The sequence below is a fragment of the Physeter macrocephalus genome, chromosome 11 (genome assembly GCF_002837175.3).
Source record: "Physeter macrocephalus isolate SW-GA chromosome 11, ASM283717v5, whole genome shotgun sequence".
Lineage (NCBI taxonomy): Eukaryota > Metazoa > Chordata > Mammalia > Artiodactyla > Physeteridae > Physeter > Physeter macrocephalus.
In genome coordinates, this window is record NC_041224.1 from 38,564,564 (window position 1) to 38,584,825 (window position 20,262).

At 44.5% G+C, this 20,262-nt stretch overlaps 1 protein-coding gene across 12 annotated transcripts in view; it reads right to left on the reverse strand.

Annotated features, from left to right (window-relative positions):
* The window catches only part of MTHFS (methenyltetrahydrofolate synthetase), a 324,398-nt gene that overhangs the window by 82,359 nt on the left and 221,777 nt on the right, over positions 1 to 20,262 (reverse strand). Inside the window, exon 5 of one of the 12 annotated variants that reach the window (XM_024129638.3) lies at positions 12,141 to 12,557. The exons of the other annotated variants lie outside the window; for them this stretch is intronic. Coding sequence (XP_023985406.1) covers positions 12,539 to 12,557 — 19 coding nt within the window. The 3' untranslated portion in view covers positions 12,141 to 12,538. Of the gene's footprint in view, positions 1 to 12,140; positions 12,558 to 20,262 lie in introns of those variants that run through there. 12 annotated transcript variants of the gene reach the window in all.

The following is a 20,262-nucleotide window of genomic DNA, read 5'->3' on the forward strand; positions in this document are numbered from 1 at the left end:
TAAATTGGTGCAGCCACCAATGGAAAATAGTATGGAGACTCCTCAAAAAATTAAAATAGGACTACCATAGGATCCAGCAATTCCACTCCTAGGTATCTATCTGAAGAAAATGAAAGCATTAATTAGAAGAGATATACGTGTTGCAGTATTATTTACAATAGTCAAGATATTGAAGCAACCTAAGTGCCCATCAATAGATGCATGAATAGAGAAGGAGTGGTGGGTCCCTTCCTCGCATAAAATGGAAGTCACTCTTAGTTGCCTGTACAACAGATATTATTCCCATCTTCCTGACTCAGACCCAGAACCCCAATTTTGTTTGGAACAGCAGTTTTCCAGATCTGGCGATTAATGGTGATTTGATCTAATCCCAGCATTTCACTCTTGTTCCATTTGCCAAACACATGACTTCCCAGCATCCTTAAAAGGTAGAAGTTGACATGTCTCCTAGCTCCGGACAATGCAACTTAAGGGGAATCTGCTAGAAGCACTCAAGAAAGATTTGGTTCTCCTCATTAACCAAGTAGATGCAGATGGTACTATTCCTCCATGCATCTTCCCACCTTGAACGTAGCTGTGATGCCTGGGATTACAGAAGCCATCTGGTAGCCATATGGGGACAAGCTGTCACATTAAAGACAGCTGAGCAACCAGACAGCAAGAACAGAAGAGAGGTAGACCCTCACAACATCATGGAGCCCCTACACCATCCTCGGACAGCCTCTCTTTGGACTCCTTGTAATGTAAGAGAATTAAAACCTTTATTACTTATGGTACTATTAGTGCTTCTGTTGTTTGTTCCTGAAAGAATTCCTCCTCCATCCTACCTTTTCTCTGGATTTCCAAATTCATTTTGTTATACTGAAGATAATTTATGTATTTCACCTAGAATAATGTGTGGCTCACAGTAGGCACTCTGTAAGTCACTGCTATTCCTGCTTCTGCAATTCCTTGTCTTTAAGACTCAGATCCGAATTCTCTTCCACCTCCACGATTTCAATTGTCTGGGTCAATGCTTTAATAATGAATCACATAAGGTTGCCTAAAAGGCATATTGAAATATCACTTTTTTCTGGATATCTTTTCTCCTTTGCTATATTATGAACTCTTGAGAGGGTGAAATCTATCATAGTTTTCCCCCACAATATTGTGTTTGGTCAGATCTAAGATGTCATTCATTTTTAAATGCACCATTATTTTATGAACTACAAAGAAGGAAACAACTGTGTCAATTTAATAACGCCATGTTGTAAAATATCAGACATAACCTAATTTCCGATATGTTGAAATATGGGAGGAAAAGGTGCCTTTCAGAATTGAGAGACTGAATGTACAGAGACAATGGCCAGACCCTATACCAAAACAGCTCTGACTCACAACCTGTGGCAACCAGTCCAGAAAAGTACATCGCGACCTCTGTAATAATCAGGCCCAGACGCTCAAGACTTGAGCAATAACTGACAGCTTCTCTCATTTTTGCCTCCACTTCCAACTTAGTACCAACTGGGGAAGGCCCAATATGAACCCCTAACTGATCACAGAGGATGCCACGCTTCTAGTTAGCCCGTCTCCCGCATCCCCACGCCAACAACCTCCCCTCAGGGCACACCTGAAGCCTTCCCTATTGCCCACTCTAAAGATATCCACTCCTCTGCCTGCCTTTGAGTCTCTGCCAAATGCAAGGATGAGGCTGATTCCCCTACGGCAGCAAGTTCAGAAAAAATAGCCTTTGCTTGGTTCCATTCGGGCCGTCTGTGTTTATTTCCACAGAATCAATGACTTTCCATAGTAGTAGTTTTCATGGCAGTGTTCATTTGCTCAGCAAGCATTTATCTTCTGGGTAATAGGAACAGTGAAGCTGAATCTGGCCTCTGTACCCCGACACCAAAATAAATCTCAGAGACAGAGTTTTGGGTGGAGTAGAAAAGAATAGCTTTATTGCTTCGCCAGGCAAAGGGGGCCACAGCAGGCTAATGCCCTCAAAACTGTGTGTCCCAACTTGGAGAGGGTAGTGAGAAATTTATAGTAATGGTTCAGAGAGGGTGTGATCAGCTCATGGACCTTCTTCTGATTGGTTGGTGGTGAGGTAACCAGGTGTCAGCATCATCAACCTTCTGGTTCCAACCGGTCTGGGGTCTACATGCTTGTGGGCAGCATACCATCATTAACGGCTAACTTCTCCCACCTGGTGGGCGTTTTAGCATCTGAAAAACAGCTCGGAGATACTGTTGTGTGTATCTCTTGGAGGGGCACCAGGACCGTGCCCTAAGGCTGCACTATTGTTTCTCTTGACTATTTGTTTCTCCTTGGTCTTACATCCGCTCCCTTCCCTAATTAACAAGTGCTTGAATCTGCCCGTTGGAACCCAGGGAAGGTCATGGAGGCTGAATGAAGCCTATTTTTTGTAATCAAGAAATGGGGGGGACACAGAAAGGCTTTTGTGCCCAGGAGCCCCACAGGGCCCTGCTGGGTATCAACAGTACAGGATTTCAGGTTGGGGGATATTTACAGGGAGGGGCTGGACCAGGGAACCACTGATTGTAATAGTTTAGCCGCGGGGCCACTCAAGCCTGAACCAAGCGGATAGCTGTGAAGAGACAAAGGAGCATGGGATTGGGTACAGTCTAAAGAAAAGAAATGACAAATTTGAGGTGGAATCAAAGCAGAAGGAGAGGCCACTCAGGCTGAGGACAGGGAGAAATCCCAGGGGACCCAGAGATGTGAAGCCCCGTTAGGCCAGAGGCTCCAAGGACACCACTGTAACTCCAAGAGGTCAGGACAGGGAGCAGGTTCTACAGAGAAGAGCTGACCCACAGATGCTGAAAGAACACCCTCGTCAACATGAGGAGGGAGGGGAGCAGGTGAATGGAACGGCGGTGTAGTGTGCGACACGGTGTGTCACACGTGTGTTCTTTGAAGGGAAAAAGATGAGACACACGGCCACCGATGGATACGGCTGAATGTGACTCTCCCTGGAAGGCATCATGGCTACTAGGCTGCATTTGGTTAACCTATGTTCCATGGATGTCGCTAATGAGGTGAATTAACGGGAACCACGAAATAAAAGCTAGTCATTTGTGAGGCCTTTCTTCCTAAAAGAACTCTCTTTTGGAATTATTGATGCCTTGGAAATAACTGGGTGTGCCCCTGGGTGTGAAGCTCTGGGTAACAAGTGAGCAGAAGACTGGAGAATTCATTCATTAAGTCTGTGCCATTGAATTCATCCCTTTAAAAGCCTCAGGGGGCCCAGTATCATTAAACAACATTAATTAAAATACTAAAGACCAGAAAAGGGCAACCCTGCAGGAGGGACAATGGGACAACATCAAAGAGATGGAAAATAACAAAAATAGCAGCCATCACTATGCATTAAAGCCCAGGAGGCTGACAGCTCAGCTGGAGCGCCTGCAGAGGAAAGCTTCATGGACACTAGCCCTTGAGCACAAGAGGAAACATGGTGGCAGGCAGGAAGGGACCCAGGGGTGCACAAAGGGGTTCCTTTCACTTCCCACAGACATCCAAGAGGTTCAGGCTTGAGCAGATCATAATTAAACACTGTCCTATGATTACCTTAGAAGTTTCTATGAATACAGAACGTACCACTGTCTTTGTAGTTGAATATGCCGCTGCATAGTCTCAGTGTTTTAGGTTTTATTTCAAAAGGAGGGATTCTAGCACTTTGCTAAATTACAGAATGATTCCCTCACACGAATTTCTCTAGCGCAACCTCTATTAGATGGAAAAATAAAGCACTTGAAGCCACCATGAGTAGTGGTGTGGTTCCAGTTCAAGGTGGGGACACATCAGTACATTGAGGATGGATGACCCCCAGGTGGAGGTGTGAGGACCATGTCAGACCAAAAGGGTATTGACCTCAGGCAGCCTGGCTCTGAGTTTCTCTCCCCAGAGAGAACAAGTGTCGTCAACTTCTTGTATATCCTTTCACAGATAATCTATGCACAGATCAACAAATATATGCAAAAATACATTATTTTTTACAGAAAAACTAATATATATAACACCTATATAATTTTTTTTCATTTAGAAATACGAATTGAAGGGTCAAGCTCTTCACAGAGACAGAGACCAGGTGAGAAGGAGTAGTTTTCAGTGGTGAAGAAATGAAGCCATTCTTGGCATGTTAGATTTTGAGGTATTTATGGTATATTCAGGTGGATATTTCATTAAACAATTAGAAGTACAGCCAAACTGCAGTGAAATTGCCCAGGAAATCTGTTGAATAGAATTAATGTTAAAGTGGGTGTACATCAACACCTCTCTGTGAAAGCCTTATCAGTGCAAAATAAAAGAGTTAAATAAATAAATAAATAACAAATAAATAAATAAATGAAAATACGTCTTGGAGACCTTCACATACTAGATCATGCAGAGCTGCCAAAGTCATGTCAATACCCATGGGAGTGTTGCATTGTATATACTTGCCATATTTTGTTTAATCCGACCTCTGGTTAAATGTCCACTCTTCATTACAATTAGTGCTGGAATGAATAACCTTGTACATGAATCCGTTTCATATGTGCAAAGATAGATATAGGATACATTCTTAGGAGTGGAATTGCTGGATCAAAGAGTATGTACAATGAAGATAAAAACAGCACCTACTTCCTTGAATTGTTTTGAGAATTACATGAGCTTTTGCATGTAACATCAGACTAAGGTCTCAACAAATAGACGTTGTTTTGCAAGGCACTGTGTTGGACACTGTGGAGACGAACGGCGTGGGGTGCAGAAGTTCCTAAACAGAAGTGAATTCATAGTCCCTCCCTTCAATGCTTCAAGTCCAGTTACCCCCTGGTCATTCTTGGTAGCAGAGCACACTAGTAAATGCTATCTTGGGCATATACACACAACTCTAATTAAAGTCCAGGGAAGAAATGGATAAATTCCAAGCGGAGAAGTTTTCACAAGAAATGAAGTTTATGAGACGGGTTTTGAGGTTGGGAAGGATCCAAATAGGCAGTAAGAAGGGAGAGGCGAGTTTCCAGATGGAAAGAATCACAGGAGCAAAGATCAGGCCGCCAGAACTGACCCTCCGAAGACCACGGAATTCTTGGAGATCAGGTTGTCTGTCTGGATAAACCTCACTTAGAGGCCACTTTGAAAAAAATCAGATAGGGACTGGCCAAAATACTCAAACATAGTCAAGGTTGGTGCAGAGCCTTGGCTGACTTCTCTGCTCTGAGAAAGGGGCTCCAGGAGTTGGGAGGTTCTTCTCAAATCTTAAACACGGAACACTCACTCGCTCATGCAAAGTCCCCTGAGAAGTTACAGCAAAGCCTCCTCACTGGTGTGCACTTCCAGAATCAGAAGGAATAGTGATTCCAGGGGCCTTTTAGCAGAAACTGGTATCTCATCTAAATGTTGCAACTACCACATCTGTTTTTACTGATAACAGTCTCTTCCTGGGGAATAGAAACTAACAGTTCACATTTCACAACTTGGCTTAAAAACTTATGGGCACCGCATGGCTTAGCTGAATCTCAACGGTGTCACTGAAAAGTTTACAAAGGAAACCTGCAACTTGCAAGTTTCTGTGAATGCCTGAGAGGATTGCTGTACGATACTTGCCTCTGGAGTTCCGTGGATGTTTCCTGAAGCGGCCCTCCTAGTTGGGGCTGAGAGGTGGCACCCGGTATAAGACCACATTGCCCAGGAATAGCTAGCAAGGACATTCTCCCCAGCCAGGTTTCCCATCAGTATATTGGGAGTAACAGGTCTCGAAAAACATGAAACTTTTCATGCAGGAAAAGAACATTTACAGATTTTATGTACCAGGAACTCATTACTTATATAGTAACTGTTGGATCATTTTATAAAATTCTTAGGTCAGCCCTGCTGACATATCGTTCAAGCTGCAAATCTCAGGGCCATCTTTTGTTTCCTTTCTTTCTAATCTCCTCCCCACCTCTGCCATATCCAATCACTTCTATTGATACTTTTGCAGTCTCACATCTACACACCCCTCCTACCTTTCTCACCTCCATGGCCCTAAGCTCTGGACCTCATCCTCTCTTCCCTGCAGCAGCCTCCTAACCAGTTTGCCCTGCATCTGGTCTCCTTCGGGCCTTATCCCTTCTCCACGCAGCTGAGGGAGGCTGGAGAATGTCACCCCCAAATATACCACTTTAGCATATTGATTATTTGGGGTTAAGGGCATTTGAGAAAAAGCAGATGCAAGAAAAGCACTCTGACCCTCCATTTTATTCCTGAAGGCAGGAGATGAAGTTCCTACATGAAAAATATCCTCCCTATACCAAAAAGAAATTAACATTCTTATCATCAAGGATGAGAAGTTGAGACCCAGAGAATTCTAAACAAACAGACCTTGTGAAAACAATTCTGATCTCCCCTTAGCCTCCCACATACTTGAGTTACTTTTCCACAATTGCCTCTCTTTTACAAGCTACTGTAAAAGCCTGGAGCTTCTGCCATTTCTTTGGGTCTCTGTTCCATTTGAGGGCTCCCTTGTCACGTAGAACAATATCAATTTGCAGGCTTTCTCCTGTCTGATGTCTGTTTAATAATCAGACCCAGCTGAAAACCCTAAGAAGGGAAAAAGTCAACGTTTGCCGCCCCCATTCGGTTACCAGAGTGCTCTTTCTGAAACCTAGATCTTGTATCATTCTCTCTTTAGGGTGTGCTCATGGCCTCCAGAACAAAATGTAAACTCTCTGGCTCGGCGTTCAGGACCCCTCCTGGTGTGGCCCGGCCACCCGTCCAGCTTCATCTCTCTTCCTTCTCTCCCATTCCCTGTGCTACCCACACAGGCTGAGATTATTTGGCGTTCCTGGAATAGACCATAATCTTCTAGGGCTTCATTTCTTCACTCCCACAGTTGATTCTGCCTGGAAGCCTCTTGTTCTCCCTCTCCTCTCCCCATTCCTTAACCCCCAGTTCCTGCTGGAGCTTCCCAAACAACCACCAAGCAGAGGCACTAAACATCCACGTGGCTCCAAGAGTGCCTTGTGTCCCTCCAAAGGCCTCTCCCCAAGAAGACTGTGTCTGAGAAGAAGTCAAATCCAAACCATCTTTATGGGAACAAAGTTCCAAAAGGCAGATTTTAAAGTCTCTTTCGATATTGTATGCTATCACTTATATGTGGAATCTAAAAAAAATGCAACAAACTAGTGAATACAACAAAAAAGAAGCAGGCTCACAGATATAGAGAACAAACCAGGGGTTACCAATTGTGGGGAAGGCGAGAAAGGGCTGGGGTCTTGGGAGGTACAAACTATTGGGTGTAAGATAGGCTCAAAGATGTATTGTACATCATGGGGAATATAGCTGATGGCTTGTAATGACCGTACATGGAGTGTAACCTTTAAAATTGTATAAAACTTTTAAAATAAAATAAGAAAGACAAAATAATAAAGTCTCTTTGGAAATGCATGGGATTTAAATTCACAGAATTCTAGGAAAATTTTTGCCACTTCATAATGCTATAGATCTATGTGCTTAATAGTCAAAGACAGTCCCAGCTTGCCTGGCTGTAAAATATGGGCCTGAGTGAAAAAAGTAATTTCTGATTCTCCTACATCCTATAAAATTAAACCATCCCTATGTTTCCTCCTTAAGACTGCAGGTGCTTATGTCAGCTTGTTCAAGTACAAACCTTGCTGTTTTACATCTTGATTTTGTGACACACTGTCATTAAAACCTTGTTGGAAAGTTTTTTTTTTAAGACTAATGATCATATCATCTTATTTGAATTATATATACTAATTATAAACATTCAAGTAATACCTAGATAACTAAAAATATAAAAAGAGGGCTTCCCTGGTGGCACAGTGGTTGAGAGTCCATCTGCTGATGCAGGGGATGCGGGTTCGTGCCCCGGTCCGGGAAGATCCCACGTGCCGCGGAGCAGCTGGGCCCGTGAGCCATGGCCGCTGAGCCTGCGCGTCCGGAGCCTGTGCTCCGCAACGGGAGAGGCCACAACAGTGAGAGGCCCGTGTACCGCAAAAAATAAAATAAAATAAAAAATAAAAATATAAAAAGAAAACAAACCCCAAAAATCTCCCCCAAATCCATCCCCCCATGTAAGTCTCATTCATATTGGTGACCAGTTCAAATACTGCTCTTTTTGTTATATAGAAACTGAGATTGTGCTACTTGTGTTATTAAAATAAGAAATATTTAATGTAATTTTATTTGTATTTAACAGAACAAAGAGGAATTGACGAGAATTCGAAGAAATTCCAAACTTCAGGCAAATGTTTCCTCACCACAAGAGATAATCATTCCTAAAAGTTCCCTCTAAACTTAGGAAAACTTTAATTAGAAACTGGACGCGCAGGCTCAGTGGCCATAGCTCACGGGGCCCAGCCGCTCCGCGGCAGGTGGGATCTTCTCGGACCGGGGCACGAACCAGTGTCCCCTGCATCGGCAGGCGGACTCTCAACCACTGTGCCACCAGGGAAGCCCAGAGCCCTTCTTTTAACTTTATATTTGAATTTGGGCACAAGCCTGGAATTCATTCATCTATCCATTCATTCACTGACCACCGACCACATGCAAGATTGTGTTCAGGCCCTAGCAATTCAACACTGCAATTAATAAATATAATTTCAGGTGGAGGTGTGTGCTAGGAAGAGAAACAAAGCAAGGTAAAGAGTTAGGGGGCTAATTAAGATCAGATAGGCATAGAGAGCTTCTCTGTGGGAAAGAGAAGGAACCTGAATGAGATGAAGAAGTGAACCATGAAAATATGTGGGGAGAGAGTATTCCAGGCAGAGAGAACTGCAAGTGCAGATGCCCCAAGGCTAGAGCCAGCTGGGGTATATAATAGGAACAGCAAGGAGGCCAATGTGGTGGGACCTGAGTGAGCAATAGGGGAAGGGGCGGGAGATGAGAAGAAGTTGGAGGCCAGATGAGGCAGAGCCGTATAAGCCTGGGTAAGGCATTTAGATTTTTTTCCATATGTAATGAGAAGCCATTGGAAGGTCTTGAGCAAGGGAGTGACATGACCTGGCTTGCTTTCTGAAAAGAGCACTCTAACTGAAATATGGAAAATAGTCTGTGGTGGGCTTGGGCAAGAGTAGAAGCAGGGAGGCTAGTTATCAGTTTACTGCAGTAGTCTAGAAGAGAGAGGACCAAGGCATGGGCTGGAGCATGGTGATAGAGGTCAGAGGTGCCAGATTCAGTCTATCTTTTGAAGGTAGAGCCAAGAAGACCTGCTGGTGGGTGGACCGTGGGGTGTGTATTAGTGTCCCAGGGCTGTAGCAGCAAAGTACTATAAGCTGGATGGCTTAACAACAGAAATTGATCATCTCCCAGTATTGGATGGAGGCTAGAAATCTGAAATCAAGGTGTCCCTCTGAAACCTGTAAGGGAATCCTTCTTTGCCTCTTCCTAGCTTCTGGTGGTTTGCCAGAAATCTTTGGCACCCCTTAGCTTGCAGTTGCATCACTCCTGCCTTCACTGTCACTGTCACATGGCTTTTCCCCTGTGTCTGTCTCCACATGGCTGTCTTCTTACAAGGACACCAGTCATATTGGATTAGGGTCCACCCTACTCCAGTATGACCTCGTCTTAATTAAGCACATCTGCAAGGAACCAATTTCCAAATAAAGTCACATTCTGAGTGTTGGTGCCCAGGGCAGGCTGCCCCCAAATTTGCTTCAGTGGCATATTGATTATTTTACATTAAAGTTACTTAAGAAACAAGTGGTATAAGAGGGACACTTTGACCTGCCTCTGCCTCCCTGAAAGCAGGAAATAAATCTCTCATGTGAAAGGTGCTCTCTCTGTATCTGGAGGTAGAAGGACACCCTTATTGCCAGAGATGGGGAACTGGCGCAGAGAACCCTGTATAAACAAACCTTGTTATTCCTTTAATTTACTCTCCCAAGCCCAAACTCAGTTTAGATTCTTCACTACTTAACCACTCAAAGTTTCTTTGTCTTGTCAATTCCTCACAAATTTATTATTTCTTTGTCTAAAAAGTATAAACGGGGTCTGCTTTGGCCACTTCTTAGGTCCCATTTCTATGAGACCTGTGTGCGCCGGAATTACAATTTGTTTCTTTTTCTCTTGTTAATGTCTTGCGTCAATTTTATTAGTAGTCCAGCCACAAGAACACAAGAGGGGTAGAGGTGGAAATTTCCCCTCCCCAATATGAGGTACTTGTAGTAGTTAGGATTTCAACATCTCTCTTGGGGGGCAGAAGGAGGGCAGGGAATGGGGGGCAAACACAAGTCAACCCGTAACGGGATATAAAAGAAAGAGGGGAATTGAGAAAGATGTCTTGGTTTTTGACCTAAACAGTGACGTGAATGGTGTGCCATTTAGGGAAGTGGGAGAGAAGGGATGTCTCCAGGTGGGACCAGATTTGTGGGGGAAAGTAAATAAAGAATTGTTTTGAAAACGCCATGTTTGCGATATCTATGGGACGCTTGAGTTGCCGGTATAGAGAAAACAGTTACATTTTCAAATTTGGAGATCAGAAAAGAGGTATGGGCTGAGGAGGTAAATTTGGAAATCATTGGTTTATCGAGTTTTCTTAAAGCCACAGAACTTGATGAGATTATCTAGCGAAGTAAACGCAGGGAGAAGAGAGCAAAGATCTAAGAAGTACACCTCGGGACACTCCAACATGTACAGATGGTGAAGAAAAGGAGGATCAAGCTAAGAAGACAGAGACAGAGCGGGCAGTGAGGTAAGAGGAAAACCAGGAGAGTGTAGAGTCTCAGAAACCAAGTAAGAAAGCATTTCAGGAAGGAGGGAGTAAACTACTGCACTAGATGCACTGAGGGATCTAGTAAAATGAAGATTTGGTGTTGACCGTTCGATTTAACATGAAAGTCATCAGCGATGTTGAGACAAGTAGTTTCAGTTGAGTGTTGGTAATTAGATCTGTTCAAGAGAACATGTAGGACTTCCCTGGTGGTGCAGTGGTTAAGAATCCACCTGCCAATGCAGGGGACATGGGTTCGATCCCTGGTCCGGCAAGATCCCACGTGCCACGGAGCAACTAAGCCCATGCGCCACAACTACTGAGCCTGCATGCCACAACTACTGAGCCCACAAGCCACACTACTAAGCCTGGGCTCTAGAGCCCGCGTGCCACAACTACTGAAGCCCATGCACCTAGAGCTCGTGCTCCGCGAAAAGAGAAGCCACCGCAATGAGAAGCCCGCGCATCACAACGAAGAGCAGCCCTTGCTCTCTGCAACTAGAGAAAGCCCACGCTCAGCAACAAAGACCCAACGCAGCCAAAAATTAATTAATTAATTATTTAAAACGAGAGAACATGTAAATATAGGAAACACCTTAAAGATGTTTTTGCCTTTAGAAGAGCAGATAAATAAAGTTATAATTGGAGGAGGATGCAGGGTCCGGGAAGAGTTATTTTTTCTATGAGAGATACTGTGGTATGTTTAAATGGTGCTGGGAATGGTTCAGTAGAGGGGAAAATTGTTATTGAAGGAGAGATGATAATTACAGAAGCAAAGTATATGCGTAGGAGAGAGGGTTTGGGATTCAGGGCACAAGTAGAGAAACTGGCCTTAGGCAGAAGCAGAGAGAGTTTATCCTTTGAGAAAGAAGGGAAGACACACTATGTATGTATAGGTATTAGTAGCCATGCAGAGCTGGTAGTAGACAATAAGGATGTTCTATTCTGATCACTTCTATTTTCCTATATTTTAAAAAAGCAATATCATTAACTTAGACTGAAAAAGGGATGGGAGTGGGGCGTGGGACTTTGGGAAGAAGGTTGAAATAGTTATCCAGGAGGCTGGGCAAAGGAACTGACCAGAATCATGGAGAAGGCTTCGAGAGCAAGAGTACTGAGTGTGGTTGCTTTTTTCTCTAGTTTCCTTTAGCAGTTTAGTTGCAGGTGAAATGTCACCAGATTAGGTGAGTATGGCAGAGGAAGACGGGGGAGAGAGTTGAGTGGTTAAGCAAGTGAGTTGTCATCATGATGAACCATGGAATTCACGATAGATAAAAATGAAAGTCAAGAAGTAGAGTTCATGACTAGCAGTCCTTAGAGAGTCAAAGAACTGACCCTCGAGGAAGTGTGCTAGAAAGGTAAGAGGTGGTGGCAGAATGGGAAATTTGAATCAAGATGTTGGAAGTGGTGTGATTACAAGTAATGGCTGAAATGTGACAGAGGAAAAGCTCGTGAGAGGAGAGGAGATCAAGAAGCCAAGAGGCCATGCTTTGGGATGAGAAGTCTACCTAGATGTTTAGGTCACCAAGCACGATGACTGCAGAGACAGGCAGTAAATGCAAATGCTAACATTTCAATGAATGAATGACCAGAAGGGAATGAGCACCAAGATTGGGCAGCAGTGCTACAAGGAGGATTAATGGGTGGTACAACTGATGACATTTGCTAAAGGAGCTGGGAGTCCTTATGGAGAAAGGAGCATTGGTCAGGTAGCAGCAATGAAAGATCAAGGAGACTTACTCCTTTATCAGGTCCTATGACATAAGGGTGTCGGGGTTAATGGTGGGTTTCTTCTCTCCTGCTCAGCTTCTCTTCTACCCTTCTCTCCTGCTCACCCATCTTCTAGCTGACCTGTCCACAGCTGAGCATAGGAGGAAAGGGAATGGAGGAAAAAGTGTTACTTGGCTGGTACTTTTGTGACATCTAGAGACTTTTTTTTTTTTTGCGGTACGCGGGCCTCTCACTGTTGTGGCCTCTCCCGTGGCGGAGCACAGGCTCCGGACGCGCAGGCTCAGCGGCCATGGCTCACGGGCCCAGCCGCTCCGCGGCATGTGGGATCTTCCCGAACCGGGGCACGAACCCGTGTGCCCTGCATCGGCAGGAGGACTCTCAACCACTGCGCCACCAGGAAAGCCCCTCCCCAGTACACTTTTGAGGTGAGATAGAAGTGGTACTAAGATCTATACAGAGTCTTGCCAATAACTCTGAATTCTTTCTTAGGAACTTTTTTTTTTAAGTTGGGACATGAAAGAGTACCACTTTAAATAGTACCACTTCCTGCTTTCCTTTTTGGTGATTTTACTATTTTCTACTTATTTGGTCAGATATTAGGAAGGGGGAAGTTTCTATGACCTGGTTTCATTCTATTATCTTTACCCAAAACCTGGCTGGTATTTTATGACTTCCTTAAATAACTGTTTCTGGCAATCAATGTTTGTTTTTCCCCAGGATAGAAATTTCCATTTTATCATAAAAGCCATGCTAAATATGATATCAAACTACTGAGATTCAATTACAAGAGATGTTTTGTTTTTGCTTTTTTTGAATATATGTGTTCCACAGACTAAGTATAACCTGAAAAAATACAATCCTCAGAAGCTCTCCCTTCCTCACAGGGGGCCTATTTGTATGGTCATTTTTGGTCAAGATGCTTTTATTTCTGGACATGGTCTCCTTACCATCTGAGAATAGAAGTTGTTCTTTAAAATTAGACCTTAGAAACTTTAATTATGTCAGGAGTAAAATGAATAAACAAACAAACAAAAAAAACAAAAGGAAATGCTTCTATTATTTATGTTTTAAATTAGTTGCTTCCTCTGGAAGCCTCAGAGGAGGAGATATTTTTAAATGTTCTTAAAAAGTAACTTCTACAGTGTTTTTCCCAATTGCTAAGTTGAGACCTGGTTCATGCTTCTGATTTTGTTCGTTGGGATGGGAGAAGGGGGAATAGAAATGATGGCTAATTGCAGAAAAGCCACTTCTACGAAGCCACAGCAGGGGGAGGGAGGAAGCAGAGGCCTCTGATTCACTTTGAAGGGGAGACTTGCTCCTCCTCCTCCTTCTTTGGCTTGTGCTTTTGGCTTGTGTCGTTTTGCCCCCAAGAGGGATGTGTTTTCACATTTACTTTGTGTTGAGAAAAAGACACATCCAATCAAAGGGATGAAGCTGCCCTTGACATTAATAAAGTTGATGAAGATAAAAAAGGGAAATGTAGGTACATTAGACTTCTCCATTCCTAAGGTTTCAACTCCAGTGACTTCTTGCATCTTTAAGCCATTTCTCTCTCCTGAGCTCCAAATGCCTACTTGACTTCTCCATCTGGAGGGCCCTAAAAGTCAGCATGTCACAGAGCAACCTCAGCTTTTGCCAGACTCACACGCATCAAATGTGCACAGATCTCTCTCCTTTACTCAGTGGATGGGACCACTTATGTAGACCAGGAATTCAGGAATCATTCCTTCCTCTTTACTCAATCCACTCAGGAAACAGGTCATATAAATTCTACCTCTGAAACATCTCTCCGTGACATACTTTTCCATCACTATTGTTCCTGCTATGTTTCATGCGTCCTGATCTCTCGTCTGAAAGATTGCAGTAGCCCAACTAGTCCCTATGGTAGATGGTGTTTACCAAGGTAGCTGCACCAATGTCTCCCATCCCCCATGCTCATATGCAATATGATCTTGACTCTCCTGCATGGGGAGTGCAGGTGGAGTCTACTTCCCCTCCCCTTGCATCTGAGCCGGCACTGGGACCTGTTTCAGTCAATGAATGCAGCAAAAATAAGTTCCCAGGCTGGGCTTCACAGATCTACATTTCCTACCTTTGCCACTTGGAATGCTCCCTCCAGAAGCCATTCTCCTGAAACCACTGTCTTGTGAAGAATTCCAAGCTACCACCCTCCCATTGGAGAAAGAAAGGCCTCTCTCCACTGGGAAGGGGGTTGAGGAGTACTGAAGGGCCAGACAGCAGAACGAAGCCTTCTTAGACCTTCCAGCCAAGTTCAACCACCAGCTGAAGTGTAGCCAATACCAGTGGAGCAGATCTGTCCAGTCCAACCCTGCCTGGATTCCTGACCCACAGCAACAGGAGTGAATGAAATGACTCTTGTGGACTTCCCTGGTGGCGCAGTGGTTAACGAATCCGCCTGCCAATGCAGGAGACATGGGTTCGAACCCTGGTCCAGGAAGATCCCACATGCTGCGGAGCAACTAAGCCTGTGCTCCACAACTACTGAGCCTGCGCTCTAAAGCCCGTGAGCCACAACTACTGAGCCCGTGTGCCACAACTACTGAGCCTGTGCTCTAGAGCCTGTGCTCTGCAACACGAGAAGCCACCACAATGAGAAGCCCGCGCACCGCAACGAAGAGTAGCCCCTGCTCTCCGCAACTAGAGAAAGACCATGCACAGTAACCAAGACCCAGTGCAGCCAAAAATAAATAAATAAAATAAATAAATTTTTTTAAAATAGAAAAGCACATATATATATATATATATATATATATATATATATATATATATATATATATATAAAAGAAATGACTCTTGTGCTCAGCCAGTAGGCTTGGGGTAGTTTGTTACACAGAAATAGATGGTAAAGACAGTCGCTGCACATCTAGTCCCACTGTTCTAGACCCTTTGCCGTACTGCCACCAGTGCTGTGATCCTGAACTAAGAGTGATCACATCACTGCCTTTCCTACAGAGTCAAAGCCAAACCGTATTTAGCCCTTTGCTGAATAACCTTCTCAGGCAACCCCTCCTCTCTGGCCCAGTTCCAGCTTTAATCACTCCTTCCTTCACTCCTGACACGCCTGGTTTCCTCAACAGCCCAGACATTCATCTCCCTGTGCATGGTATCACATGATCCTGTATCCCACTGATGTTCTTCCTTCATCAAAACCATACCTGGTGGAAAGTTCAATTCCTCTGTGAAGTCTCGGAGGGCCCATAGCTTTCCCCTACCCAGCCCCTCTGTTAGCTCTGCTTGTTCAGGACCTCCTCCCAGACCTGACTGCACATTGGAATCACCAGAGCAGACTGAAAAACAATTTCCTCAACTTCTCCCCAACCTATGGAATCAGGGACTAGGGGTGAGGCCTAGACATCTGGATTTTTTAACGTCCCAGGAGGCATGGACATGACCAGCAGAGACTGGCATCAAGGCCTGACTTCGTACTGAATTATTTGCCACATTGCCTGCCTTCTCCAGCAGCTGGAGTTCCCAGAGGACAGGAACTGCTTGCTCATATCCATGTCCCTGGGTCTAGCCTCCCAAGGAGGAGTGGTGTTGGGAGGTCTGTAAAGCAGAGTCAGAAAGGCCGGGAGAGGGGACTTCACTGGTGACACAGTGGGTAAGACTCCGTGCTCCCAATGCAGGGGGCCCAAGTTCGATCCCTGGTCAGGGAACTAGATCCCACATGCGTGCTGTGACTAAGAGTTCACATGCCACAACTAAGGAGATGGTGAGCCACAACTAAGGAGCCCTGGAACCACAACTAAGGAGCCCATTGCTGCAACTAAGGATCCCATGAGCCACAACTAAGGAACCTGCCTGCCGCAACTAAGACCGGATGCAACCAAATAAATAAGTAAATAAATAAATTTTTAAAAAGGCCAGGAGACCAGTGTCCACCTTGAAAGAAGAAAGCAGCCAAAGAGGCCAGAGACAGACCTGTCTGTCACCTGCTCTCAGCACAGTACTTCCCATGCTCCAACCCATCATGTTTCTAGACCCGTCCAACTGGGAGCCCCGGAGGAACAGGGGCTGATTCTCCTCCCTACTGCAGAGCTTGATCTTGTGCCTAGAAGAGAATAACCGCACATAAAAATTAATGGAATGAACGAATGAGTCTTAGAAACCAAGAGGAAACTGACCAGTTCCGACTGAGTTCTCTCTTCTGGTCGGTTTGTACGCCATGTCTCTCAGGCCTGGTCTTGGTAACACTGACTTACTGTCCACAGGACATAATCTTCTCTACCTCATCCAGTTCTGAGCATACAGAGTGCCAGTTAGGCCGACCTGCATGAAAGGATCTGCCTAGAGCTACCTATGAGTCCTTGTTCAATTTCCACTCACAAGAGCTGCTTGCCATGCCTGTATCCGAGGGGGATGTCATTATATCAAACCCATTTCTGTATCCACAAAGGTTACTGTTTATTTCTGCTGCTGGGTCCCTTGCCGAATAGGCAAACTTTAGCTAGATGCCCAAGAGAATAGTTACTGATGTATATTAAGGATGGAATGAAACAGATAGAAACAGTAATGACAAAAAATGAGCTAAAAAGTCAAGTGATGGCATGTTTTCTCAATTAACCTATACTCTCTTTGGTGCTAAATATCCAAAAGTCAGTTAAATGAGTACCAACTGACCACAACTCTCTATTCCTTGAATGAGATTCTACATACTCTTACCCACCTTTACAGATTTTCTATTGGAAAAATATTTTTCTCAGAAATTTGTTTCTGGAGAACAATGAGAACAAGAGAGTTTTCAATTAGGCAGAATCATTTTCCTATTTTAACAAAGGAGACCTAGGGTTTGAATTGGAGTCAGCCCTGGAGGGAGGGGTGACCCTAAGTCAACGATCAAAGTAGCCCCCTCCCCCCTCTCCCCTACCCTTACCCCACATGCCTTTAAGGGGCCTGAGAATGCTTCATGCCCTAGCTGACCAGCAAACATTACCACCCCTTTTCATTTCATTTAATGCTGTTTATCTGCTAGTGGGTTTGATGCTTGTCCTGATAATGAGCAGCCTGCCAGGCTGCCAGCCAGCACTGCTCTTTAATTCAGAGCTGCCCCCTGGAACCTCATTCCTGCTGTTCTGTAACCTGGGCTCTCAGGATTTCCTGCCAAGTGGGACATGGCCTTGTCTCACATCTGCATGTGTGGCTTATTCTCAAAGACACCTGTTTTCTCCAGTGACAAGACTCACACTTCAAAAATCAGCCAGGCTTTAACACAATGGACCTTGGCCACATGAGGTTTTCATTTTTCTTGAGTCAGTGGCTTGACTCTCAGGTTCAGTCCTTGAATAGCTTTCCAGAAAAGAAGCTGACATGAATATCATGCACTTAGTTTTTCCTATCTAATTGAATTTTTTAGAATCTATTCTTGAGAATGTGTCACATGCAAGACACAGGTCTAAGTGCTGGGAATATAGCAACTAAGCAAGGCAAACTATGGGCCTACTTTAATAAAGCTTACATTCTTTGTGGGGAAAGAAATTGAGAGAGAGAGGATAAATAAATAAACAAAGAAATAAGAAAACTTCAGTTGGTGAACTGTGCTTTGAAGAAGATAAAACAGGGTCATGTGATGGAGAGAAGCTTCTCTGACTAGATGATGTTTGAGCTGTAACCTGAATGTTGAAGAAAAGCGAGCTGTACAGTGATCTGGAGGAAGAGCACTCCATGCAGAGGGAACAGGAAGTGCAAAGGTCCTGTGGCTACAACAGACTTGGGATGGCTGAGTGTGAGAGAAACAGAAAGCTGGCTAGTATAAATAATGTAAATTGATGAATGTGGTACAGTTTGTCAGAGAGGTGGGCAAGGCTAAATCATGTCATTTAATAAAATGTGCTGTTTCTTAATGTCTCCCTCTCTCTCCAATCATATATATATATATATATATATATATATATATATATATATATATAAGAGACAGATACAAATGTCTCCTGTAAGGAGCAGCACTTATGTGGGGAAGGGAAGTGCAGTGAGGTATGCTCCCAGTGGCACAGGTAAAAAAATGAGCTTAAGTAACCATATATTGATAAGCTATACAATATCCTTATCTCTCTACTCAATTTAGAATCTCAAGAACATGTGTATTACTAAGGATACCATGTATCCTTAGTAATAGTGAATAGACACTAGATGTCTATTCATTAACATTTATTCAATACATAAGTGGTGCCAGATGGTAAGCTAGAGCAGGGATCAACAAACCTTTTCTGTAAAGGTTCCGATAATGAATATTTTAGGCTTTGCAGGCCATATACAGTCTCTCTCACGTATACTGTTTTGTTTTTTGCCACTCTTGAAAAATGTAAAAACCATGCCTAGCATGAAGGCTGTACACAAACAGGCCACAGGCTACATTTCCCCTGTGGACCATAGTTTGCCAGCCCCTGGCCTGAAGGTCAACAAGACATGTCCCTACCGTAAAGATGCCCTAAATCTGGTGGGGGAGAAGACAGACCTGATAATGCAGAGTGATAGAGATGAGTTCACAGCAGGATGAAAGGACTCGGGGAGGGCAGTTAACCCAATACCAGAGGACCAAGGCAGGCTTTCTGCGGAAGCGACGTCTAAGAGGATGGGTGGGAGCCAGCCAGGTGAAGAGGGGAAAATGAAGATTCAAGCAGGAAGAAAGACAGCATAGGCAAGGGCCTGGAGATGAGCACAATCACAGGATAAATTCCAGGAACAGCAAATCTCGTCACTGTGTCTGGAATCAAAGGTTGTAAACACGAATGCTATAGAGGCTGGGTGGTGAGACCACAGAGGACAGCAGGCCACGGGAGGAGCCGCAGCACCGCACAGCACTGCTGACCTTGGGGTCAGCCTCTCGGGCACGGTGAGGGGTGGTGGAGACTGTGCCCTGGCTAAAGAGCGGCTGGTGCTTAGCTCCTGCTGACAGAACGTGGCCCAACGTTGGCAAATCTGATTCTTCCAAAGACAGAAGAAGTTTTGCTTTTAAGGTGCGAGTCCATATTTTCAAAGATTGGTGATGAATTTTTAATCAATGTAAATACCATGAGGATCAATATTCTGTGGGCACAAAGATGTCTGCAGGCCAATTCTGGGCACTTGGCCTCTGGTTTACAGGCTCTGGACTACAGCATAAAGGGAGGGGGTGAGACCACAGAGGGCAGTCAGGGCCCTAGGGACTGGATGATGAAGAAGAAGGAGGAGAAGAAGGAAGGAAAGGGGAGGGGAAGGAGGAGGAGGAGGAGGTGGAGGAGGACATGGGTGGCAGGGGAGGGGGAGGAGGAAGACGAGGAGGAGAAGGGAAAAGAAAAGGAAACCTGGCCACGTGTCAGAGCTCATGTGTAACTGGACCATACGATGCAGTTTGTATTTGTAAGGGAGAAATCGTGTGGGTGAGCTAAGCCTGCAGAGCACACGGCTGCACTGATCTGGGAGGTTGGGGGCCTGGGGGGCATGGGAGACACTCGTACCTTCTGAAGAGGGGTGGCAGGAGCAGAGAGGTCTCTAAGACTGAATCTGCTGGGAGACAGCCGCCCATGTAAGATGAATCCCTCTCTGGAATGGCTCAGTGGAAGAGAATAAGAATGGGTTCCAGCATATATACACTACCAAACGTAAAATAGTTAGCTAGTAGGAAGCAGCCGTATAGCACAGGGAGATCAGCTCGGTGCTTTGTGACCACCTAGAGGGGTGGGATAGGGAGGGTGGGGGGGAGGGAGACGCAAGAGGGAAGAGATATGGGGACATATGTGTATGTATAACTGATTCACTTTGTGATAAAGCAGAAACTAACACACCATTGTAAAGCAATTATACTGCAATAAAGATGTTAAAAATAAATAAATTAATTA